The sequence below is a fragment of the Camelus bactrianus genome, chromosome 5 (assembly GCF_048773025.1).
Source record: "Camelus bactrianus isolate YW-2024 breed Bactrian camel chromosome 5, ASM4877302v1, whole genome shotgun sequence".
Taxonomy (NCBI): domain Eukaryota; kingdom Metazoa; phylum Chordata; class Mammalia; order Artiodactyla; family Camelidae; genus Camelus; species Camelus bactrianus.
The window spans coordinates 73,446,381-73,474,011 of record NC_133543.1 but is presented as its reverse complement, the minus strand read 5'-3'; the positions used below and the strand labels follow the sequence as shown (position 1 = coordinate 73,474,011).

Genomic DNA, 27,631 nt, shown 5'->3' with positions numbered 1-27,631 from the left:
CTAGAGCCATACAGCAGTCTCATAATAGTCCCCCTCCCCATAAAATCACCATTGAAGAGAGATATTGGAAAGAATTTTTATACAGATACTAACAGATATAACATAAGCATAGGACCTTCTCCAATAGTGTCTGTCAAGACAGAAGAGTCAGTAGACCAGGATCTTTAGGGAAGACACACGTTATTAGTGGGCAGGGATGAAGAAAGGGGTATAGATACCCCAACCAAGGAGGAATGAGCTGTTCTGTAAAAGGCGCTACTTAGCCTGCCTCTTAGCATCTTGACTGTAATTGTTAATGAAACCCACTTGGCATCTTGAACAATCCCTGGGGATGTTATTTATCGATGCATATTATAAATATAACTAATGAATCCCACACTGTGGAATGAGAACCAAACCTACATACACATCTGTATGCCATATACATGCATACACATATTATACTTGTGTGTATATACTTAAATCGGATTCTGTGTGGGCTGGATGCAAATTTACATTCCCTCGGGGCTCTGCTGCATCCCATATCTCATGCCATCTCTGCGGCCAATGGGTCTGCATCCAAATCCTAATTCTTGCCCCTTTTGTAGTCGTGCCATCTTGGTTTTCAAGCTGCCATACGTTTATGTTGTCAATTGACACCAAACACTACTTTTCTTTATTTGTTATGGCTAACCTTCTGGAATGGAAGCTCCCCATCCACTGCTTCATCACCTCACATCAGAATTCTTGGAATTGTACTACTTTTTTTACTGTATTACTTTCTTCTGTGTTTTTTTTTTTTTTTTGAAGCTTTTATACTTTTTGTTTACAGTTATTTATTGCTGTATTACTTTTTTCACTCTGCTAGAATTTATGTACTAACTGTAGACTCTTAAATCACCAGTTTAGGAAGAGAACCAGGAGGTCAAAGAGGAAAGAAGAGCCACTTGCCAGACTCCAATTGCAGCTGGACACCAGGAATATATCATAGAACAGGTTGACTGCCTAGGACTTTCATAAAAGCTTGATTTTCATTAGATTTCCCCTCCAACTTTTTCATAATCTAGGCTTCCTGCCCTGTGTTAATTATATTTCTGACCCAAAACCAACAAACTAAGAGGCTGCATGTTGTGATGGAAAGTGTGTTGGACCAGACGCCAAAAACTGTGAGGTTTAGGGCCAATTCTGGAGCTAACCAGCTGTGTGACCTTGAAAAAGTCACTTCATCTCTCAGAACTGTTCTTCCCTCACTTCTTTAATGAACGGTTAATAAAATTACACCTATCATAACTTCCCAGTCAACGTTATGTTATTCTTTGACCCTGACTCCCTTTCTTCTTACAATTGATATACTATATATAACAACATAATCTACAATTCTTATAAACCAGGCTAAGTTTTATTACTACTTCCTACTAAACAAAAATTACTACTCATGAGCTGTATAACACTAAAAATGAACACTACATGCTCTTTCAAAAACAATTTTGTTAAATTTATTTCAGGTATGATTCAGCAAATGAGGTATTTAACATACTACTGTGAGAGTAAACCTTGGTTTTAAATCCTAGCAAATAAAAACTGGATCTGAAAAACTGGGGCTACAATTGGCCAGGGTCCATCATCTTTATGAGAGTAGAGACTTAGAATATACCATTTGCCTAAGAACCGGGCAGATAATCTGGAGCAAGAGGGCAGGGGGTGGTAAATTGGTGGGAAAATTAAAGATACATTTTCCCCAGCTGTTTGATTTTTCGCGCTGTTGAGTTTTGAGGTTATAGTATGTAACTCGAATATGAAACATTGCTGGGAGGAAGGGAACTCATTTAAAATTATGTTAGTTGTAGAATTATAACTAGGTGTAAAGCAAAGAAAGTAGTTATCTATTATTCATTCCTTCTGAATAGACATTTCCTGTCTGTGAATACAAAGCATGACTAGAATTCACTTGCTGAAACTTGGAGATGCTAAGAGAGAACATTTCATTTTTGTTTGAGCTGACCTTGTGTATGATAATGGAGCTTCTTTAAAATACTGTGACATTTGTCTGTTCTCCCTATTATTGCACCCCTGGGAATTATTCCTACCCCCTGGCCTCATAGTGGGGAAAATTCACATCAGAGTGTTTCAGGGTCTTGTCCAAGGTCATTCCAAGGCTCTGTCTCTTTAGGCAATCCTGAACAGATCTGGCCACAAAAATCAGTCAGGTTAGTTATCTACATATCTATATGTGACTGCTATATTATGTGAAGGATTTTTCTTACTGATATCTGATCTCACTCAACCAGCAGGACCAGAAATTAACCTACCTCCTTGTTCATTTCAGGTGTCTCTAGGTGCTGAGAGAACCTGTGAAGGTGGCTTCTCTTTAGCATGGTTATAGAAAAGAAGTGTCTTGGCCAAAGATATTGTGTGCAACACAGATATACTGGACATGGATGTACCAGACATAGATGAGCCTCATGCTCAACTGCTCACTCAAGGGCCCTGTCTCCTGACTAAGGCCTTGATCTGAACCAAAGCACAAAACCACAAGCTGTAAGAACCTCAGTGAACAGAGATAAGATTCTCCTTGGTTATCTTCTTTTGTTTTTGTTTTCTCCAGTTAAATTATGCAGTAAATCAACTTTAGTATTCAGTCAGATTTGACCTGGAATCTAATCAGTCAGTTTTGACCTAGAGTCTAATCTACTCATTTTCTAAAAATTATTAAATCAGAACATAATCTCATTGAATTGATGTGTCATCCAGCTCAAGCTCTCCAAAAATTGATGGCTAGATGGCTAGATGGATGGATGGATGGATGGATGGATGGATAGATTGGAAGGTGGGAGGATGGATGAATAGATGGATGGATGATGGGTGGATAATAGGTGGATAGATGAAATGGATTAACTCCCTTTCCTGGACTACAGTTACTGATTCCAGCCTCTGAGAGTACAGAACGTACCTCTTCACGTAGATAACCCCTTGCTAAAATCCTGCACTGATTGAAAGTCAATGCAAATTTTCTCTGATGAGCTTTTTATCATGTTCATAAGAAGAAGTCTGATATAAAGTAGTAAAACAAGAATAAACAAACCTATAATTTGGAGCAGCAGCTCTGGGGACAATAACAAGGTTTCCAATCTCCCAGATCATAATTAACAGTGTAAAGAATTAAAGAGAAGTTCAGGAAGGAGTGCTTAAACCTTTTTGTAAATTTAAAAACAAGTAATGATCTCCATTGCTGTTCTCCAGGTTTATTCAAATTTGGACAATTAGGACAATTAAACATAAAACAGAGACAGTTCTAAAGAGGGAGCTGCAACAAAGCAGAATAATTGCTGGTACAGGCTATCAAATTTACATAAAAAAAGATTAAAAAGCTGATTTCCATTTAAAAAACAAGATCAGGCAACATCTAAAATAGATAACACAACCCGCTGAGAAAAGCTCTTTTCATCAATAAAGGAGAAGCAAAGGTGATTATACATAACAAAACTAATCTTCTATATTGCTTTAACCACCTAAAACTACTTTAACTGTTTATTTGGGAACTGTTATGTGAAGAAAAAAAAATATTGCATGTAAAATTGTCTAATTTCCAGGTTTCAATAAAACGTAGACACCATCAAGATCATGTTCACACGTTCTCTGTTCATTTCCTGCTCTCTTTAGATCCTCTCTTCTCTTGGTTACCAAATTTTTCATCAATTACAAATCCACTCATTCTAGAACTTGAAAATTTGCCATGTAATTGGTTTAACAGATGCTTCCAGAACAGCAGTTCTGTTTATTGTTACAGCATCTCATGAACAAAGTAGATTGTAAAGCCTTTTCCTTCCTGGACTGAGTGCCTACGTGGCATTTTCCGTTCTTTTCAAAACAGAGAAAGAGTATAGTTACCTGAATTTTAATATGTGCCATCACCAGATCCTTTGTTAATATTTACTATCGTGTGTGTGTTTTCAAGAATAGTTACTTATTCATTAGTTCAGTACTTTTACGATTTGAGCTTAAGGAATCAGAAACACTTAAACAAATCTCAAAGTCAGGGAATCAATTGCCATTAATATATATTGTTGTTCTTAAAGCTTCTTGTTAAATCCCCCTAGAAGTTAAGAATTACAGTTATCCCAGTCATGAATTTGGGTTGATTAAAAAAAAAAAAAGGAAAGAAGCTAGAAATTGGGAGACATTCTCATTTCAGTCTATATTATAAAGAAGCAATGAAATGCTGATGATATCAAGAGCTTTCAATACACCACATGATGGGGTTCAGAACAAGCTACCCCCAAATATAGCACCTTGGTATGTGGAATAGTTTAAGCTGAAGGAGTCTGAGAAACAGCAGGTGCAGGAAGGACTTTCCGACTTTCCTGGAAGCAGGTCATAAGACCTTCATGTGAGAGGTGCCCTCCCAATACCCTGAGGAAAGGAGCATCCTTATCTGCAAAGAGGGAGGGATGCTGAGAAGAATGTGAACCTCACTAAGTGTCCTGCAGTTTACCATCCGTAGGTCATGCCCCTTTGTTTTATCACATTTTACCACCACTCTCCACTCTTCATCAAACCTAGTATAAAAAGACTCATGATTAGTGTTTTCTTCATGTCTGCATTCCCCTAGGAAGGCATCCATGTCACATAAAACTTACATGAAATAAGTTTGTATGCTTTTCTCTTGCTCATCTGTCTTTGTTAAAGGGGACCCAGCCAAAAACCTAGAAAGGTAGAAAGAAAAGATATTTTCCTCCTCTGCACAACAAACCACAGATCAAACAACAAGAATAAAAACAAAATCCAACAATAGGGGAGGAAAGGAAGAGATGGATTTGACTTTAAATTGTTTTACAAATTTTCTCACAACTTGTGCATACGCTTCTCTAGCCCCTATGTCTTCAGACGCTTCATGTAAAAAGTGACTATTGTATGTTATTTACATGTAAAATTTCCAAATGCAAATGCATGTATTTGTGAATGTAAATTTATCATGCCCCATATCTGATTTATGTAGAAGCAACCCCTAAAAAAGTATCACAAAAGATAGAGAACAAAATAAATTTAAAGGTAGGCCGTCAACCCTTATATACATAGAATGAGACAACAGCAGAAGAACTCATATAATAATAATAATATTCCAAAACTTTAAACGTCTCCTAAATATTTGTGGTTGTACTAATACATCTCCTTCCATGGGAATAATCCTAAAGCACTTGCCAAGGATGAGAGCAGCCTGGGATTGAATCCAAGGGAGAGGTTGAGCTAAAACTAGATTATTCCTTCAGTTTTGCTACTAACGTTCTCTAGGGCTTGGGGTCAGTGGCTTAACCTCAGAGCATCTCAGCTTCTCCATCGGCAAAAGGACCTTGATGGCTTGCCTGCCAAGCTCTAAAGGAAAATGAAAAGATGAACTAGAAACTGCAAGTCACTCTGAATTCCTCAGATAAAGGTCCTATAAATATCTATTACTGCTGCTATTATTACTGTAAAACATGCCTCAGCCCCAGACACAACTATTTCAACTACACATGCCATGCAACCAGAGAAAGAAGACAAAAGCTTGCTTTCACTAAGTAGCCATATGAATTGGAATTCACTCATGTAGTATTTTTAAAGGTCCATAATATGCTAATATGTCTAATGCATAAAAGACACAGCCTGCACTTTAAGAGGTGTGCAAGGTAAAAGGGAATATAGGGCAAACCATAAAGAATAATAAGACATAAAAACAAATAACAAGAAATGTTATAAGAAAGAACAAACAATGTATTTGAATCTCACTCATCTTTAACAACCAGAAGAGGCCAGATAAATACTGTATGATTTCATTTATATAAAGTTCAAGAATGTGCACAACTAATCTATTATTAGAAGTCAAATAGTGCTTGCCTCTTATTGGTGGTGGATGGCAACAGACTGAGAAGGCACACAGGACGCTGGAAATTTCTAGGTCTTGATCCAGGGGTGGTTTCCTGAGAAAGCACATACGTAAACATTCATCAACCTACGCACTTAAGATCTGTGCCCTTTATGTATGTTATACTGCATTTTTTTTCATTTGTAAATAAAGAAAAGCTATTGGTGCCAAAAGTTTGACTGAGCAGGGTTCTGGGGAATTATGATGAATGTCAGGGGAAGCAGGAGTTGGCTGGAGCAGTGGAGAAGGGCAGGGCCCCTCAGACAATCTTTCAAGAGTGTGGTTTCTGTGTGATGAGAGACTTGATTTGGCAAAGAGGAAGGGAGAGAGCATTTCCCACAAAGGAATAGCAAGAGGTTCCCAGTGCGTCCAAGGCTACGCTCCCAAGTCATCACAAATACCATGGGCCAGTGACTGCAATGGAAGGCTGGCTCAAGGAGGAAAGGTCTGGCCAAACCCTCTCAACCCAACAAAAAGCGAACAGTTCTATGACTCAGTTTGGGTGACATACACTATCCCAAGACAGTAAATCCAAGATTTAGGGTCAGAATCCGTAAAGTCTTCCTAGAGCTGGGGAAAGCTGGAACGTGAACAACTGCTGCTGTCTACAGACGTGTCAGATGCAGTCATCAAAACGGTGCCTGTTGACCCAAGAGCATTCTGGGAGGCAGCCACGGGCAAATCAGCCACACTCACGAGGAAGAGCACCTTTCTCTCCCCACCTCTCCCACTTACTATGTCTTCAGCAGTAAGACTGGAAGAAGGGCTGGGCTCCCTGAAGCAGAGCCAGAGATGGCAATTCAGGGATATACAACTTACTAAGGATGTACTTGAAAGAGAAAAAATAAAAAGCTGTCAGGAGGTGAAGGAAGCAGGTGGGGGAAGAGAAGGGAAGAACAGTGGAGGAGGGAGACCCTTGCAGAGGTGGACCCCTTTAGGCAAGGCGTTTTGCCTTTTGTACTCACCCTGTCAATCATGTACCACAGGCTGGGTGGAGAAGACAGTAACTGTCCAGAAAGAGGCTCCTGTTGGCCAAGGACAATTCTTTGGAGAAAAGGACCGTATGCTAGCCTGGTAGAGGCATCTAGGCTGGCCGCTGGCCACTGGCCACGACAGTAGCTACTAGAGCACTACATCCATCATCTTTAAATCAGCACTTCATGTTGGCAATCCGATCAGCCCATTACTTTCACAACATCCTTGTGATTTGCCCAACTGATGTCTAAAAAATCATCAGGTTTTCCTACAAAAGAAATCGCATTTCAACACCAAAGATGCAAATTGGTTTCGATGAACCTTCAGACCTCTTGTGCTAGCAGCAATAGTAAAACAAAGTGATCATAATTAGTGCTGGGCCGTAGCAATAGGCTCAAATTTGCCTTCTGAAAAGAATTTCCTTCAGGTCCCAGGAAATTTGGGAGTAAGAGAGAAACAGAATAAAATTCGGGAGGGGGATAGAAAGTGTCTTTTCTCAAGCCATAAGTCATAGAAATTGAATTAGATCATCTCAAATTGAGGGACAAAAAGCCAGTTATAGATCCATTTCACGACACTGGCTGACATGGATTCCATTTGTGACTCACTGAGTAGCATTACTTATTCTGAGTGCTCCTCTGACAATGTAAGCACTTAACATGAAGACATGTGTAACGTTACAGGAAGAGAGAGGAAAAGCAAGATCCGACCGGTTGCCTAGAAAGCAAAATCTGAGCGTCAAGCATTTCTGAAGCGTGCTCTCAGTGTCTCTGTCAAATTCTGCTTTTTGCATAGCGCAAAATTTATAAAATCCTATTTTCTCTCCAGATACAATCAACACAGTCAAACCTTTTTTTATCCAAACCTTAGGGCAATAGGTCACCAGAAAACTATATGGTAACTGGATGAGTCAGGAATCCAGATGGAGCAATTGAGGAGACTTTCATAAAAAGTCTATCTGTGGATGTGGGTAGGGTTAAAAGAAACCAGCTATGATGGTGAGGCAGGCACCCTGGGGCTAACAACAGCCGAGCTGTCACCAGCTCAAGGTGAGGAGGGGGAAGGGGGCAGCAGGGCGGCAGAGAGGGGCTGGGACCTCTGAGCTGTGGCCTCCAGGTGAGGACTGCACCCCCTGGGAAATATCCCAATTACCCTCTTCTCCCACCTTTAATCACCTGTCAGTGCGACCTTTGAACCCGGCCAGAAGCCAGGGAACCAGAGTCTGCTAGGTGCAGCCCACACAGGGGACAGAGCAGGTTGGAGAAGGACGGAGAGTGCACTGGGGGCAGCAAACAGATAATACCCAGCACAGTATCCCACTATCCTAAGCATGCAGTGGATATCTTTTATATATGGGTTAGAAGTCATAGTTAAAAAAAAAAAAAAAAAGGAGTTCCTTTACTTTATTCCTGGCGGGAAGCGCTTCATGTATCACTGGTAATAACAACTGCTGTATGTCAGGCATTGTACTAGATGCTTCATTGTAGGTTATTTATGTTATTTAATCCTCATAATAACCCTGTGTGGTGGGTAAAATTGGCTTTGTTTCATAAATGGTCAACTTGCAGCTTAGAGGGACTAAGGAGCTGGCTTCACATTACACAGCAAGGAAGGGAAGGAGCGGAGACGAGACCCAAGAACGCTCTGAGGTCGTGGCCCAGGGGCTCTCCTCCATCCCGCTCCGCTGTGACAAAGATGCTGCCATTGTTCAGAACACTCTGCAAGCCCTCCTCCGCACTGCTTTTAAAGTGCTTTAAGGGGCCTCCCGCACTTCCCCAAGCCAGTCCCACTACTTTATAGTCATACATTTTCAACAACAGCAGAAGAAGATGGTGATGATTCATCCTCACCGTGTTCACCAGATGTAAGGCCAGATGACGCTTGACTATTTCTAAAAGTCAAATTAGATTCCCCCTCAGAGGACTGGAGATATTAAAAAATAAGCTCTGAAAGGTAACTCCACAAGAGAAATCTCAAAAACAACATCTGCAATGCCGGACATCTCAACTGAGAACGTGGTGCCTTTAAAGCCGACGGCGGGTTTCCCACAGGATGATCCCAGGCCTCCTAAAGAGGACCACTGCTTGCTTATGGGAGCTGGAGCACTGGAAACAAACGTGTTTGTGTACAACCTGCCTCCACCCCATTCCACCCTTTGTCAGGTGGAAACCATCATGGGGGCAGGAACTGGCTGCCTTGCTCACCAGCTCTGTGCACTGAGCCTGGCACGTGGAGGATCCTCAGATGTCTGTGGAATGAATGATGGAAGGAGGGAAGGAAGGGGAAGGAAGGAAGAAGGAAGAAAGGAAGAAAGGGAGGGAGGAAGGAAGGAAGGAAGGGAATTCCTCTTCTCTCCTAAAGCATAACCTTCGTGTAAATATCCCATGCCCTTTGGTGTCATTCCGCATGAAGCACTGATAAGAATGATGAATCCACAGTGTTTTGTTCCCTCACTTATGAGGCCAGAATTACCTATGGGAAAGCAGGAAAATAAATAACCCCCTACTCCTCTCATTCTCCACACCACACCCCCACACCAGCTCCCCTCTCTTCCTCACACACTCAAGTGTCAAAACAATCACCAGTTCTGTCTGGCAGACACCAAGCATCCTTCCCTTGCAAGGCCATCCAAAAAATAATGAGTACTACCCCATCCCCTCCACGGCCATGTCATCGGCTAATACTAAAAGTGCTAAGAGAGATGGCATTTTGCTAGTTCACATCTAAAATTTAGACAATCAACCATGAATGCCTCAGGCTGATTACATGCTGGGAGAAGCAATAATAATACGTCTGGCCAGATTTGCCTGCCAACTGGAAGGCCCAGGTTGGGGAGCAGATGTGCTGTGGAGGTGATACATTTGGTTTTCAGTGGGGAGGGTCCGTGGGTCTCATCTGTCTTCCGCACCCCCACTGGTCAGCTCCGAGCTCAGCACTAACGCCAGCTGCTTACGGCCCTGCTCTGTCTCGTGTGTACCCTCCAGTCAGGAAGAAAGAAGCGTATGGCAAGGAGGAGACAGACCCCAAGTGCTCTGTGCCCTGGTGGCACTGCCAGTTGGCTCTGCCAGGTTCACAGTCTCCTCTCTTTGATGTGGGGTCAACCCCCGCTTCCCTAGAGCCAGAGTTTGGTGGCACTCTTAGGTGACTGCAGTGTCCCCCGCCACGCTAGGGAAGTCGAGCTCCTGCTTATACAGTCAGCCTGCAGATCCCGCGTCGGCTGGAAGCCGCAGATGACCAACTGCAGAATCAATAGGCCTCTGTCACTGCCACGTGAGGGAGACCCCGAGCTTATCAGCAGCATCATGATAAGTACCTATTTGCCTGACATCTCCTCAATCAATAACTTTGTTATTGTTTGCATTATCTGACTATAAGTTTGGTCAATATACCCAGCTAATGGGTAACATGAGACTGGATTGCATTTCCATTTTTTTTTTCCCCAAGTTTAACTCTCTCTGCACCAGCTTGGAGTCACGAAGTGGACTTCGCCAGCTCGACCTCTGCCTTTGCTGAGTTTCACTGAACCCCTCCAAGACGTGGGCTGTTTTGAGACTAGGAAAATAATGTTGCCCAGGTCTAAACCAAATTGAATAAGCCCTGCCTTTCTTTGCTATTATTTTTATTAGGTTTTCACGAGGATGGGCAGATGGTTGTGTGTGTGTTTCCTTTACTTAACGCACTGAGAGAAGAAAATCAGCTTGCTAGTGTGTGGATCAGATGTGCAATGCAAATGGTATTAGCTGGGTGGAAAACGGGTATGGGCCTAAAGAGGTTTTGAACCCCTCTAAGGATTAGCTTAAGATAGGTATGGTAACACCATAAGATGAATAAAATAAGTAGAATTAAAATATTCTTGTAACGTGTCACACATCAGCTCTGTGCACCATATTAGAAAGGCCCTGGCCATTGTGTTGTGAGAATGACTAGCAGATGGCCCAGCATGTAGAGATGGCTCCAGCTGGCCCCTCACCCTCAGGACTGCACAGGGCTCTCACGTGAGATCAGGCCCAAAAGGTTATTATGACTGATAGTAAAAAAAAAAAGAAATAAAACTTGTAGTAACAACAGTGTGCAATGCACAGAATGCTTTGATTTTCCTGTCACATTAAAAATATTTACTGGTTTCTCCAGTCCAGACTTAGTGGCAACCCCAAGTATGGAGGTAATAAACAAATTACTCACTTATCAGAATAAGCCTGGTAGTATTCATTGCCCACTTCATCATTCAGCCTCTGGGTGCTTTTTTTTGCTTTTTTTTTTTTTTTTTTGGTTGGTTATAATAAGTTATTCACATATAACTGCATCAGTACTAGGGTATAAATAGATAGATCACAGAGAGGTTTCCCTTTTAATAAATTAATTTTGAATCTGTGCTACAGGATTTTCAAATGTCAAAGTGCTGCATCCTAGTTGATGAACTCATGGAACCCCAGAGCCAGCCTTACAGCATGTCCAGTCTGACCCCTGGGTTTTACAGCTGAGTGACGGCCCACAGCAAACATTTCGTCATCTCAGCCCTAGATCTCAACTTCCTGCCTTCAGCTCCCCAGCTCCCGGGCCTCCCACACACCGTTCGACTTGGCTGTCCTGATTTCTCCACGTCTGATCCCTCAGCTGTTCATTTCTTTGCCTTTCATTGCAGAAGGCACGGGGATGAAGAGGAGCTGCTTAGAGTGAGGCAACATTTGACCTCTGTCACAAACCCTGAGGGTCACTCAGAGCCTCTTTTTCATTTGTAAGGGAGAGGAAAACAGGAGGAGAGAAGAGGAAGACAAACAGGTGCCAGAGAAAAAGGGATCAGATTAAGTAAAAATGGGGGAAGGGAGTGGTTTGTGTCTATCTGCTCAGACCCAGGAGATGTGAATAAATGCCTTCCCACAAAGCTCTCCTTCTCTCCTCCTCTGACTATTAACTTAACCTAAAGTCCTAACAAGAATTGATCAGCTAACAAATAGATCCAAAGGGGCTAACAGGGTGGATGTAGATGTATCATGGGAAATAATGAGTCATGGAAAATTATGAATGAAAAACAAGTGTGATCAATATATGACAATAGATGGGGGGGTTTGGTAATGATTCCAAGGCACCAACTCCTTTGTTTCACATCGTGACTGACGGAGTTTGGGACACAGTACCCCCAAATCTGGCACCTTGGTATACTGAGCATTTTAAGCAGACAGAGTTTGAGGAAACAGTAGGTGCAGGAAGGACTCTCTGGCCCTGATCCGTTGCCCCTCTCCCTCAAAGCAGGTCACAGAGCCTCATGTGAGAGGTACCCTCCCTGTACCCAGAGGAAAGGTACATCTTTATCTCCCGAGATGGAGGGACACAGAAAAGAACCCCAACCAGCATGCCCTGCTAAGATCCCCCATTACTACCTTGAGCTCATACTCTTCACTCCATCATATCTCTCCACGAGTCTCCACTCTTCATCCAACTGGCATAAATACACTCAGTTTTAACCATTCTTTCAGGTCGTTATTTCTTTATGGAAGCTCCTGTGTCACATAAAACTTATATGAATGTATATGCTTTCCTCCTATTCATCTCTCTTTGCATGGATTTAATTTTCAGACCCAGTCAGGGACCCTACTAGGGTCAAGGAATACTTTCTCCCTCATCTATGTCACATTCATCACCAGAGCCAGCGGCCGTAGACTGGGACGGACCTCTGTGACAGGGTTCTAGTACTTACACTGATTGGCTTGACTGAGTTAGTTGCCTCTTCAGCCTTCTTGTCTTCTGGCTAAAACCAAATGCTGTGATTCCACATTTAGGTCCTGCTCTTTTTCAGTCACGTGATCCTGTCTTTAAATTTCAGGAAGCATGGAGAGTGAAGGCCATGGAGAAATGCTGCGTAACAGCGATCACATAGCCCATGAACCTCAGAGAGAGCTCAGTGAGAAAGGAGGGACCAACAAGGTGGCCTTCCTGCATGTGCCCTGCTGGGCTGGTGACATCCTTGGTACCCCAGCCCTACTAACAATCTGCTCATGGTCCCTTCTGTGTGGACAGGCTTCCTTCTGTGGCATACTCCACGGTCTAGGATTCTAACCAGGCTTCCTCATTCAAGAAATGGTAGCTTTTAGTTGCTAATCTAGCCTTTGAAGCACTGAGTCCTGATACAGGATTGACTTGAGGCTTCCCGAGTGTCTGCTAGTGAATAACAGGATTCTGTAGAAATCAGTTCTTAAAAAAAGAAAAAAGAAATCTGCCCTTTGCATTATAATCTGAAACACAGTGATGCAGCCTCCCCAGCCATCTTCACGTGTGTTTCTCGCACACACAATTAAGGTGGAAAGTCAGCGCTGTTGGCTGTCTCTACATCCGGGTTCTTGCTTGTTAGGCAGGCAGGAGAATGCCTTACTCTGGGATGTTCACGTTAGTCCCACTAACACATTTCCAATTCTCTAGCTGCCACGTTACTTGAACGGGGTCTACTCTGGGAGGGAGAGGTTTGCTTTTCCTTCCTGTAACCTCAAGACTGATTTAATTAAGCATCTCCTCCAGCCCCGATTTATAGTCTGAAAAGTGTTCTCGCAGCAGCCCATCTATGTGCTATGTTTTTCAATGAGCTGAAATGCAATAAGTTAAGTCGAAACACCATTCTGAGTGTCTGCTGCCACCCCGAGAGCAGTTCTAACAAGCGCACTCGTCTCTGAATGTTTAGCTCCGAAGTGTTCGTGTAAATGAGCGGTGGTTTTCTTTGGTAACTTAGCACAGTTCTAGAAGTGGGGCAAGAGGATGGCTAAATTCCCCCACGGGCTCCTGGGGAGGGTAAAGCTTCCTACCTAGCCTCGTGTGCAAGGAAATAACCTTTTTAACCTTATTTTATAAATCACAAATTCTTTTTTTCCCCAAGATTAAAACAAACGAAAACATAAAGCCAACACACGGGTGCAGGGGAAAAGGAGAAAGGATGTCACAGTGTGACTGTCCTCAGTCTGTCCCTGGGGACTTTTTGTTCTACCATCAGGCCCCAGATGTCCTTCTCTGTTTAACAATCCTGACCCCACAACCTGTCACCTAGGAATGAATGAAGCCAAATTTCCCATAGGAAATGCCCTTTCCTAGTCTCTCAAAGGCTTCAACCTCAAAATGAAATCTAACAAAAGAAACAAATTAGATTAAATTGCAGCGCTAAGGGCTTCAGATTGCTCAGATAAAAGACTCTGCGGAGCTATTGGGACTAAGCGCAATCATCCTGTGCAACCTGGGGGAGAAATACAAAGTTTCCCTTCCTTCAGTGTTCTTGCTGGCCATGGTGCACTTTTATTATCCAAAGATAACGAATAGACAGTGGGAGATGGAAGAACTCGGGAAGGGACATGAGCCCAGGTGTCCACCAAAGCCAGGTCAGTAACATGAGTGAAGGAAACTGGATCACTGAGAAATTTCACGTGATCTCTCCAGATTTGTAAACGTTAGCAATCCATTCGATTGAAAGCAAAAATCCAGCGTGGTTCCTTCAACGTTTATTGAGCACTTTCTGTTTTATACATCCATGCTGTTACTACCTTCTGTTCACCGATGGGGAAAAGCAAGTCTCCAAGTGGCAGAACCAACACCTGCCCTTAGCTGTGGCCACATTTTATCCACTAAACTGCCTGGGAGTTTTATAGCTAGAGAAACAGAGGCTCCCTGGGGTTAACTAATGTGACCAGGATCGTAAAAGAGCCAGGTGATTTTTTTCAAAATAAATCATCAAACTACAGAACTACAGAGAGTAAAATGTGAAGCAGACATGCGGAAAAGAGAAAGACACAAGAAAAAAGACACATGCCATCGCTGGATTATAACATCCTCATCCTAATGGCTGCTGAGACCAAGAGATAAAGATGTTTTATTTAAAAAATTGCGAATTTTCAAATGTAAATAATGCTGCTTCTATTATTAGTCCTTGTGTTTGAAACCGAATGGTGGAAGACTGCCAGGTTCAAATTTTGTCTTCATTCTTGGATTTATGTAGGCAATGCTGCCCTCTCATGGCCAATGTTCTAATGACATGATTCTGTGTTTAAATTGGAACATTCTTATGTTCCTATTTTCCCAAAGTACTTAGAAGAATTTTGCATCCATTTAGCATCACGTATGTGTATATAATATATTATTTACACAGCACAATACCCTCTCAAATTTTTATATCTAATCTGGAATTCAGTTTGTATCATTTTTACATGTGTTTTACAGGGCTCTGGAGGAAATAAATGAAAAATAAATCATGGTGTTACTGGGCTCCTGGTCTTGCAGAATTCAGTTCCTCGGAGAAGAAATGTTTTCCTCATGACAGGAATCTTAGAAGATTTCCAGAGCAGAAAACATTTGAGTGTCTCTAATCTAAACACCATCTGACAGAAACAACTATCCCCTTCCATTGTAAGGAAAAGGGATTATTATATTTGAAGGAAACAACAGACCAGTTCATAAATATATTTTTAGGTAAAAGCAACTGTTTGTGTTTGTGAATAGACAATCACCTTCTGGTTTCCTGCAGGGACAGATCATCTATAATTAGAGATACTGCAGGCCAGGAAGAGTTTGTCAGGTAACAGTTACAATACTGAAAGTAGACACTGAAAGGCGATTTTCTTAGACCTGAGTGACAACTCTCAGAACCACTGAACTGAAGCCTGCTGCCTCCTAGCCTGTGCCATGAGCTCTTGTCCTCTGAGAGCCACCCCTGCGTGGAAGTCATGATGTGGATGGCAGGTAGACAGCGACCCTATGGAGAGAAATTGCCTTTAACAGAAACAAGGTTGGGCCACCATCAAGGTCCAGCTTGAGGAATATCTGCAAGTGAAAGGATTTTCACCCACCAGATCAACTGGTATTCTTGGTGGAAACTTACATCTGAAAATATATGGAAGCCAAAACTCAAAAATGCCAAGAGTAGCCTGAGAGCTGCAAGGCAGTCTTCGCTTGGCTAACACACAAGTGTGGCCTGTTTGTTAGTTTGTTTGATCAAAATATTTTACATAAAAATTCAATCGTTGGTTTTTCAGTAAAATCAGAAGATCTGGCACCACTGGTCCTATTTTTCCATGAGAATGGAGGAGTGGCTGTCCCCTTAGATGGAGCATGCCCATTGTGGTTTACCAGTCCCCACCACTCCCTGACACACACCCAGCCCATGTCATTGATTTACTTGTCTGTGGCTTGTAAGTCTTTAAGTTATATACCTCTTTGTTCTAGCTCAGAGAACTGTGATGCACACATTTATTCTTTAGCAGCCACAGAACTCAGCAAATTTAAATAGCACTCCAACTTGAGGAAGGGGAGAGCAAGGTTTACAAGCACTAATTCTGATTTATCTCTTTTCCTTTCACCTACACTTTTCCTCCATTGTCTTCTTTCTTGATTACAACTTCCCATAAGGGTTTTAAGCATTATTTGAGTTAAAAGTTCTCTCTAAGGCATCGAAAGTTTTGTTAAAGAAAGTTTGAATATAAATCTATATTTAAAATAACTAAATCAGACTAATGGAAAGCCCATTGAATTAGGAAGCAGAAAACCTGGGATTTTATTTAAATCTTTCCCCCTGATAAACTCTGTGGTATTAAGTAATCCACTTAAACCCTCCTTACCTTTTAATACCCATAAATAAGAGATAATAATACTTGTTCCTTCTACCTCACCGGGATTTTGTAACAATAACCATAAATCAGAAGACATCTGAATCTGCAGAAGAATATCCTATAAAGACCAAGACAGCATTACCATGATGCAGCATTGGATATAAAGTGAATATTAAAGTGTTATTTGAAGTGGACTTTATGAAAAAGGAAGCGGTTACAATATAATCATATCTTTGGAGAATACATATCAAAATGTTAATGGTAGTTATTTCTAGGTAATGAGATTTGGGATAATTTCCCCCTTTGGCTTTTACCTAGTTTTTACTCTCCCTATAATGAACATATGTTAGCTATGTAATAAAAAATATAATAAACAATAATTTAAAAGACAGAGATTGGGACATAGAAAATAAATCTCTTTACATTTTCAATTTTAATGAACTTTAATCACTGATTTCAACTGCTACCATATGTAAAATTTCTTTTTATAGTAAGTATTGGTCATGTTAGAAACCTGAAAATTGAAATATCCTGAGAAATATTTTTTAATATATTGCTAACTAGCAAGGAAACTGGACTAGTCAGGTGAACTTTAATTAGCTGTTTTGTGCCTTCCCCTTCCTAGTATTTATCTGATCAGCATCAATTAGGCAGGCTGATCCAAGCACTGCAAGTTTACATTTCTTTTCTTTTCTTTTTTTCTTCGAAGTACAGTCAGTTTACAGAATTATGTTACAATTTCTGGTGTAAGTTTAAATTTCCGATTCCCTCTTTTATTACACACAAGGCATGTGTAAACTGTGCCTGTGTTTTCACATAAGTAATGTAGGGTTTCTAATTCTTAACATCCTACAGTAAGTTTGCCCTTTGTAGAGAAACTGTCACCATATTCCCAGGTCGAGTATCACTGTAGACCAGTGGTTCTTAACTGAGGATGGCACTGCTCCCCAGGGGACGCCTGGCCATGTCGGAGCACACTTTGGATGGTCATGCTGGGGGACGGATGCTACTGCTACCCAGTGGGTAGAGACCAGGGGCTACTCCATGCTCCGTAATGCACAGGACCGCCCCCACAAGGAAGAATTAGTAGTAATGGGTCCAGAAGTCTTGCTTAAGTAAAAAATACCCTAAGCTCAGATATAGTATCACGAAGGTATTTGTGGAGTCACAGGGATGAAGGTTATCAACTTTGTGCATTATAATCAAAATGGAGGGAGGAAGGACACCATCTAGCAGATGTAAATTACCTTATAATTTGGTATTTCACAAAATATTTACTAGTCCTTTTCATAGTAGCCATTGCTTACAGTCAAATGAGATTATTTCTTCTTAAAATCTCACTTATTTGAGCTCTGTGGAAGGTGGCATCACAAAGAAAAATCAGGGAAAGAGTTGTCAAGAGCTCAGTTTGTCACTGTTTACATTACTCTCCACCCAGGAAGATGAGAGAAAGAATGAACTCAGTGCTTTGCTGGAATAGAATGAAACACACACTCTCAACATCAAACATGCTGACAAGACATCACTCCTTTCAAATTCAGAGGGAAAATACTCTCAACAAGAAATGTGGAGGCTTGGAGTTGTATAAATAAAACTTTTTTAAAACTTATTCTGAAAAACAATATCCTTAACAAAGGAAAATCAACTCTAAACCAGAATTTAAAAAACACACAGGTGGAAGTAGAACAAAAACAAGAAGATACATTTAGACGCAGATGCTGTAACTGTTTTCCTTTGAAAATCACTCTCCAGAAATTTCCCTAATTAGGCAAATAAAAGGGTTTTATATGCCTTCTCAGATTTGTTTATTAGTGTAGATCACTGTTCCTTTTTTGCTTGCAAACAGTATAAACGGGCCTCCACCAGTCAAGGAATTATTCAGGATAAAAGTTAGCAAGTTATTTCTGAGGTGAGAACTTTTACTCACTTTTAAAAATCTTCTCACCACTCTACCCAGAAGTAAGTTATGAAGTAACTGGAAAAGGGAGAAAAGACTTATGGAGCCTTTGCCTTTATTGTCGTTGAGCTGAATCTTTGATATTCATTATTAATATATTATGCTCATAATAGTCATTATAATCAAAATTCATTTGCCTGATTATTCCCTTTTTGACCCCTAGGTCACAGAGCATCCTATTTATAATTCTGGTTCAGAAGGAAATTAAAGAAGGGGAAGAGCATGAAACAGCCTCATTGCTCCGTTGATTAACAAGCTCGTTAGGCCTCACTCTAGATCTTTGGTGCAGCAGAGAGAGGGAGCTGAACATGCAGGAGAGGTCGCGGCAGAATGTGGGCCGAGTGTGTGTTACTGGCTCTCCTGTAGCTTAGATACCAGATACCAAGAGAAAAAAATAGATATAAGGACTAATGAAAGTCCAATAAAATCCACTTCAAACCATTACAGAGCAGGGTCAAGAGTCCTGGGGAGAATCCAAAAAGGGAATTGTGTGACAGCTAAAATCAACATCTCTCCTGGCAGGTCCCACTGCTTTACTTTGATTGGCACCCAGCTCAAGAGCCCATCACACTGGTTCATGGCGCTCAGTCCACAGGGCTGCTTCTCCCAGACTCCAAAGACATCTTCGCTGATCCCTTTGTCCCCTCTGGCCCAGTCAAAGATGTCAAAGCTGACACAGGAAAAATATAGGAGGAGGAGCGGGAGGGGGAGAGAGATGGAAAGGGAGGGCAGAGGTGATCATGGAAGCACTCATGAAAACATGCATGGGAGAAAAGCCCATACTACTAGACTGATCCTGTCTTACTTCTAAATAAACAATTGGAAACACTTTATAGCTAGTAGCTAACTTTGAGTGTTTACCATGTGCCAAGTTCTTTATAAACACTTAGTGTATATTATCCCACTTAATCTCCACATCAGCCCTCTGTTGTTTGTACCACTATCATCCCACTTTACAGATAGGGAAACTAAGACACATTTCCCTGGTTACATAGCTAGTAAATCACAGACTTGGAAAAGGAATCCAGGTGCTCTGATTTCCGAGCCCATACATGCTCCTCGCTGCCTTCTTAGCTTCTCTGTTTTCCAGTACTTATACTGGATGGCCATTGCTACATCCTGCATTTTATAAGAGAAACTGAGAAACAGAAAGGCTGTGTGACAATCCTACAAACCATGATGCAATGAGAATCCAAGTGTCTAATGCCCCCATTATGTTTTTCTGCAGCTCTGGTCACATTTACCCAAATAATTTGATGAAAAAAATCCCTGGAACCAAGCCTAGTTCAACAGGTACGTTAGCATTATCAATAAATAGAAGACAAAACACAAATGGAGATAATATACCCTTTATGTCATCTTAGTTGTTCTCTAATTATTTTCTGTATATGAATGTCTGAAATTGCAACTGTAAGTCCCTAGTATATTCACATGAAGTATGCTTGAAAATTTCTGGTGAGATGAGTCAATTAATCTATTAATCAACCCACGTTCATTGAATGTCTACTATTAGGTGCAGCAGGAGATGAAAGGTACTAAGATAAATGGAACCCTAACTTCCATTTAATGGCAAATAGGATAAACTAAATACTTTAAAGATCAAGAATAAAAGCATTCTCCCCTTCTTCCTTATTAAGAGAACTCGATCCTATTTGAGGTGGCAAAGTACTCAGTTAAAAATCCTTCTCTCTTCCAGATTCCTTTATGGTTAGAGGTGGCCATGGAAATCAGTGCTGGCTAATGGCCAATGAAAGCAAAAATCACAGGGTGGAGCTTCCACAGTACTATCTCCCCAGGCTTCATCTTCCCCCTTTATCTTGCCTGGTGGTGGAGCCAAGGTGACCAAGGAGCAGCGGGAAGGAGCCCAGGTGCTTAGTGACTTCCTCAGGCACCAGCACCTGCTCTGGACTGCTCTGCCCAGATTCCTCATTGCAGGAATCTTTGTCTAAGCCAAAGAAGCCAGGTCTCTCTTCCATGCAGCTGAACATAATCCTAACTGATGGTAACTGCTTATTGGTTCTGTCTTTTCTCTCCCCTTACTGATATTGAGGAGCACATGTCTTCTAATTTCTGCCTATATGGCCACAGGCAGAGATGTCAGAGGGAAAAAAAAGAAAAACCAAAAGAGATACAATAAAACATTACTAATTGCACATTATTTAAATTTTACAGGTTTGAATATTTGGGGAAATTATTTGGAAGGAAAACAGTAGACTTGTTATAACATTTTTTTTCCTGCAATGTCCTCCCATCTGTTTAAGTTTCACACCTCATTTTGATGAAATCACTGTTCGTGTTATTTCCTTTCCTCTTCAAGTTTCTTTAATATGAGGCTTCTGAATGACCTCCCACTAGACTTTTCCAGTCAATTTTAATACTATTTCTTGCTCCAACGCTAAACTACCATGACATCTAGGATCTTCTAGACCATAATAGATTGAAACATTATATAATTTATTTTACAGTTGAAATCTTTATTACTACTAAATCATAGCTGTTCCACTAAAAAGTTTTCATATAACTTCAGGGCCGGAGTATAGCTCAGAGGTTGAGGACATGCTTAGCATGCATGAGGTCCTGGGTTCAATCCCAGGTACCTTCATTAACCAATAAATAAAAATTAAAAAATAAAAATATTTATTTTAACAAGTAGTGCAGCTTTATTTTAAAAAAAAAAGCTTTAATGTAACTTCTAAGGAGTTCACTAAAATAACTGCTCAAAAAGTACTGCTAAAAGAATCAACATGCTCTCTCAAATGTTTGTTCAGATCATATCCTAGGCATAAGTTAGTCAGCCTTACACTCATATAGTAAAAGCAAAAATATTTAAATCAAACTCAGTATTTTTTAAAACTTGATGTATTTTTTAACTTCACAGAAGTTTAAAAAGTTAAAAGGTTAAAGAATGCTTTTAAACACCTCACAAAGTTGTTATGTCAATATAGATTCTGCTAAATCTACAGTCAGTTTATTCATATATCTCAAGTGAAAACATCATCTCATTTTGTTTAATTGCCTCATCACTGAGAGAAGAGTTGGTTTGGGATTAGGAGTTGTCAGAATGATTGCTTTATTTAACCCAACTATGAATACTCTTCACTTTTTAGTGTCTGAACCTAACTTTTAATTTGTTCTTAGGGAAAAAAAATAGTCCAAAATAAACTTACTAAATGAAGAACTAAACTCAGAAGAATTTGCCTGGCATTTATTCAAGTTATGCAAACTCATAAATAACTGGGAGATGAAGTTTGGGGCTGATGAATTGCTGCATAGCATGGGAAATTTATTTTCTAGGACCGTCTCTGGGTTTCAGATGCCTAAATTATGTACATCTCTTAAATACAAATGACTGCACGAGCCAGTTGGCTCCAGCTTTTCCTCTCCTCTCCACTGCCATTATTTGGGATTTCTTTCTCCTTCTATCTCTCCTCTCCACTTCTCCTTCCCAACTAGAACCCTTGTGCTATTGCAAGATAAATCTTAGGGACAACAGAGGAGGAAGCAAAGGAAAATGTCAGGGAAGGAGAAAGAGTAAAACTTCATCACTTATTTCTTCTGTCCTTTCTGTCCCTTATAACTTCTTACATCGCCTGCTTGGGGCCAGGATTTGGGAAACCCTCCTGTAACAGCACAAAAGATCCTTCATGCTGGAGAGGCTGTGGAGAAAAGGGAACCCTCCCACACTGTTGGTGGGAATGTAATTTGGTGCAGCCACTATGGAGAACAGTATGGAGATTCCTTACAAAACTAAAAATAGAGTTGCCATATGATCCAGCAATCCCACTCCTGGGCATATATACAGAAGAAACAATAATTAGAAAAGATACATGCACCCCAAGGTTCACAGAAGCACTATTTACAATAGCCAAGACACAGAAGCAACCTAAATGTTCATCAGCAGATGTCTGGATAAAGAAGATGTGATATATATATATGATGTGATATATATATATATAAAATGGAATATATATAATGGAATACTACTTAGCCATAAAAAATTAAAATGCCATTTGCAGCAATATGGATGGACTTAGAGATTATCACACTAAGTGAAGTAAGTCAGACAGAGAAAGACAAACATTATATGATAGCACTTACATGTGGAATCTTTTTAAAAATGATGCAGATGAACTTATTTATAAAACAGAAAGAGACTCTCAGACATAGGCAATAAACTTAGGGCTACCAAAGGAGAAATGCAGGGGAGAGATGTATCTGCTAATCCCTAATTGAGTCTTGGATCAGCAGATAAAAACTATATACAGAATAGATAAACAACAAGATCCTACTGTATAGCACAGGGAACTACATTCAGTGTCTTGTAATAACCTATAATGAAAAAGAATATGAAAAAATATATATGTATGTATAACTGAATCACTATGCTGTACATCAGAAATTAACACAATACTGTAAATGAATTAAACTTCAATCTTTTAAAAAGTGAATATTGAATAAATAATAATCCTTCATGACCTGGCTCTTGCATTTTCTGGTGTAATGTCATGGCCTCAGTGGACTAATTCCCAGGAGGACCCCTACCCAGCTCTGTTTGAACATCAGTCCAGATTGGGTTAGGCTTCTCCCTGAGCCCCAGGATGTTCATTCTTCCTGTGTACTCTTTCCCCATTTAACATCTTCCTCTCTACACAGTGAGCAATTGAAGAGCAGAAAATCTTTCATCTGTATTTTCGGGGCCTAGCAGCCTTGCTCAGTGACTGGTTCAAAAAACCCAATGGTGCTCAAAAAATATCTGTTGTAGCATGAACGGACGGCCCCAGGACTTTTCTAATTGCTTATCCCAGAGCCTTTGCTCTGGCCCTCCCACTCCCTCACCTTCCACTGGAAGTTACTCTTCCCTGGTAAAGAAGGAAGATAACGTTAACTGAGCTACCCTCCTGAAATGGAGATAAAGCTACTTAGGTCCTTTTCCTAGCCAGAGATCCCGAGTTATCAACTATGTGTACCTTTGTCTTTAAACGGGAAAATAAAGGGGGTGACAGGGTGTTACTATAGAGGCCCAGACTTTCATTAAATGGGTGGCACTTTTTAAAAGAACAAAGGTGAAGATATGGTTACAGATAATAACAGCCAACAGCCAACATTCAGGCAGCCTTTACTCTCTCTAGATACTAGTGTAAATACGCTATAGTTATTGTAACTTTTCATTTTTGAATCAACTCTATGAGGTCTTGGTGTTCTCCCTGAGTTAGAATGCAGACCACTTTCTCTAATCCATTAATATCCACTCAATAGAACATTACCAGGCCTTAAAAAAATAAACATGTATATTTGGAATCTAAAAAACTGAACTCATAGAAACAGAGAACAGGCAGGGGTTGGGGGGGTGAAATGGGTGAGGGGGTCAAAAGGTACAAACTCCCAGTTATATAAATAAGTCTTGGGGATGTAATGTACAGCTTGGTGACTTTATGTGTATATAGATACTATATTACGTATTTGAAAGTTGTTAAAAGAGTAGATCTTAAAAGTTCTCACCATACACAAAAAAAATTGTAACTATGTATGATGATGAATGTTAAGTAGACTTATTGTGGTGGTCATTGCTCAATATACACATATAGCAAATCATGATGTTGTATATCTTAAACTTATACATTGTTAGTGTCAGTTATGTATCAATAAAATTGGAAAAAATAGAGCTGCTTCCAAAAGAAAAAAATAAATAAATAGGTGTGAGGACTAGGTAAGATCCTAAAGACATATGTATATAATTAGTGGGAATAGTAAGATTAAAAAACATATACCCCTATAGTCTATAGCCATATAAACATATCGATGAAATAAGGACTGGAAGGAATGTCCAAAAAATGAGAGCACTTGGGTTGAAATCATGAGTAGTGTCTTTTTTATAAATTATTATTATTATTGTTTAAGACATAAATTTAAATTGTAAATTTAAAACATACTTCTAATGAACTGGACCTATGCTTCAATGAATATCAGGACCAACTCAGATCAGAGACTCAGAGAATTCTTAAAATTCTTAACTTTCCTTTTGCTTTTTACTTTTATCCATACCTTTCCTCCCAAATCCCCAAGCTGAGTACTAGTTCGGACATTGAGAAGAGTGGAGGAGGGGAAGGAGGAGAATTAACTCTTGTTGAGCTGGGTAGGAAAACTGGGGGAGGGGCAGGGAGGGGCAGGAGGTGGGGAGAGGTGGGTATCTTAGCCTCAACTTCCATCTCTCCATCAGCTTCCACCCTATTTAATAGGAACAACAGATGTTGCCTCCATCTTTTGTAAAATAGTACATAAACACATCTTCAAGTCCTTCCTTTCAACCAAATCAGCACCCTAAACCCTGCTTATAAGGAAGTTCTGGAGTCACTAGCAGCAGGATCTACTACATGGAAGGCCCCAGGAGACTCTATGGGACTGTAGCCTTTTTCTAAATTGGAACAGAGGAGAGAAACTCAGATCAGAAACAACCAGAGTGTCAGTAAAGGAGTTAGTAAAAGCGCTCTTAGCAGAAAACCAGTGAGGGAAACTCTAAAGCTGACGAAAGATCAAGACCTATTCCAACTTAGAGATTTCAGCTGGCAGGTTTGGCCCCCCATATCTCCTGTCCCCAGATCCCCAGACTATCCACCCACAGAACCACGTCCCCCAGACTGTCCTGCCAGATATTGATCCCACTCCTGCCAAGCTTGACTGGCTCAGAAATGTGAGAATCCCCTCTCCCAAAACCTGGCTGGAAAGGGAGGTAGAGGGTAGGTCAGGCCAAGGCTGCCCAGGAGATGATCTGGTCCTGGCTTTCTAAGTCAGAACAAACTTTCCCAGGAAACTACTTCTCAACCCTGCTGATCTCTTTCTATTGGTCAGGCAGATTGTAAAGTTGATAGGTTTCTGTGGGCCGGAGAGATGAGCCTAGTCTAGGCAACTTGCTTAACGGTTTCTATGGGAAAATCCATAGTAAGCACCAGAGAATCAATTACAAATGAGCCTCTAGAATCTAGCTACCTAGCTGCTCCTAACTGGACCCTGATCATGCGGTCAACGTGAGTGAAGGAGTTGGGTGGCAGAGCTGGGGGGAGGAGAGGTCATTGCCCACAGGCTTTCTGCAGAGTTTTCATTTTTTATTGTCATGGCCTTTTCCTTGCCATAGTCTCCTTCCCAGCTAAATAAATGCTTAAACAGAATTTTACTATTTTTAATTCAGATTTCTTTAAATAGGTAATAAAACATTACAGGTATATTTAAAGTCTCCCCAAACTCCTCCCTGGTTCATTCCTGTCCTCATTCTGCAGGGTAACCACTGTCCTGAATGTGGTGTTTCTCATTCCATACATGACAGTAAACTTTCACTGCATGTGTATGTATCTATCAGCAACATATACTTTTGTTTGGCATATTTTCAAACGTTACATAAATGGTACTCCGGATTTGCATCTCTTTCACTCAGTTTTTGCTCAATTTTGTTTTTGAGATTTATTTTTATTAACATGGCTCTAGGGAATTCATTTCTAATTGCAGCGTTCTATTATGTAAATATATCACATTCCTACTATTATACTATTTTCTATTACCATTTCTGTTCATTTTATAATTCAATTGTAGTATTCTGTTATATAAAGATATCATCATCTGTTTCTTAATTCTCCTGAGGAGTGGAATAGCTGGGTAGTAGAGTATGAACGTTTTTAACTCTAAAGAGAAATTTGGTAATGCCTAATAAAGCAGTTGAACCAATTTATACTCCTGCTAACACAGATTGAGAGCTCCTTATGTTTCACATCCTCAGAAATGCTTGATATTGTCAGACTCTTTAAATTTTGCCATGTGGTAGAGGTGGTATGTAATATCACGTTAGGCATGGTATTTATTCACAGATTGAAAGAAAAAATTTTCAAAATGATCTTATTGATCATTGGTTCACAAAGTGTGGTCTGGGGACCCCTGGAAGACCCCTGAGACTTCTTCAGGCAGACATCAAGGTAACAGCTATTTCATAACAGCACCAATTGCTATTTGCCGCTTTAACTCTCATTCTCTTACAAGAGTATGACAGAGTTATCTGGAGGCTACCTGAATGTGATGCTGCAACAGACTGTACCATCATCGAGCCACCTTCTATTAGGCCCAACATTAGGGAGATTTACAAAAATGTAAAGCAATACAACTCTTCTAATTATTTTTGTCTTGGAAAAAATGATTATTTCTCATTTTAAAAATATGTTAACATATAATGGGTTTATTATTGTTCTCACATAACTCATAAATATTTTTAAATGCTTCCATTTTAGTTTCTAATGTGATAAATATCACTAGATATGACAAACATATAAACAAAAGCTCTCTGAAGTCCACAATAACATTTACAAGCCGACAGGGACTTCCAGATACTAAAAAGTTTGAAAGTTGCTGTTTTAGGGCATACTCTTTTATTGTTACTTCCCACTTAAAGTAATGACAGCTGACTTTTCGAGGGTGCTGCCTGTGATGGGCCATAATGCTACATGCCTGAAGGTCACTTTCCTTTCAACCTTCATGATACTCTTGTAAAGCAGATGCTGTGATTGGCCCCACCTGAGGGAGAATAAGCTGAGATTTGGGGCAGATGAAGGACGTGCCTGAGATCAGGAACTGGGACTGAAGTCCAGCCTTGCTGCCTCCAGAGACCTCCCTGCCTTTACCATCACAGCTACCGTCCTCTGCCCATACCCGCTCCAGCTCTCTTCTCTTAGTCATTCTCTGAGTCAGCCATCTTGAAACTATCTGCTCATCTTTGAATCATCCTCTCCTTTTTCCCTGAAATGCTCTGAATTCCCTTCCCAAGGCAGCAGAGGCAAGAGGCTCTAGGGCTGGCTTCCTAAACGTGGCCAGGCCCCAGGTTTCCAGGCAGCAGATCAGGAGCCAAGGGAGACATGCCCGATGGAGGCCTGGAAACAGACCCTCCAAAAGGGCGGTGCTAAGAGGGAAAATATTTGCTAGACAGGTTCTGGAAGGAAAGATTTGCAGAGGCCCAAAAATAGAAAGGCAGATCCTTTACCTCTTTTTTTTTTTTTTTTTTTTTGCCTCAGTCCCAATGCAGAGGAAGTGTTATCATCAGACCTGCCTATTAATCATATCCACCTCTTAATCTCTGTTCCCTCTCACTGATTTTCTTCATTCAGCAAATACAACGGTGTAATAAGTGGGTTGTGATGGGTTAATAGTAACAGCTAACTTTTATTGGTGTGAAAGGATGCAGGTACCTCAAAATGGGGGCTGCAGAGGAAAATG

The 27,631-nt window shown here is 40.6% G+C and overlaps 1 protein-coding gene across 6 annotated transcripts in view; it reads right to left on the bottom strand.

Annotated features, from left to right (window-relative positions):
* KLF7 (KLF transcription factor 7) overlaps window positions 1–27,631 on the bottom strand; it is a 386,441-nt gene that overhangs the window by 321,253 nt on the left and 37,557 nt on the right. The window contains exon 1 of one of the 6 annotated variants that reach the window (XM_074364096.1): window positions 4,617–4,654. The exons of the other annotated variants lie outside the window; for them this stretch is intronic. Within the exon in view, the coding sequence (XP_074220197.1) occupies window positions 4,617–4,650 (34 nt within the window). The 5' untranslated portion in view covers window positions 4,651–4,654. Of the gene's footprint in view, window positions 1–4,616; window positions 4,655–27,631 lie in introns of those variants that run through there. 6 annotated transcript variants of the gene reach the window in all.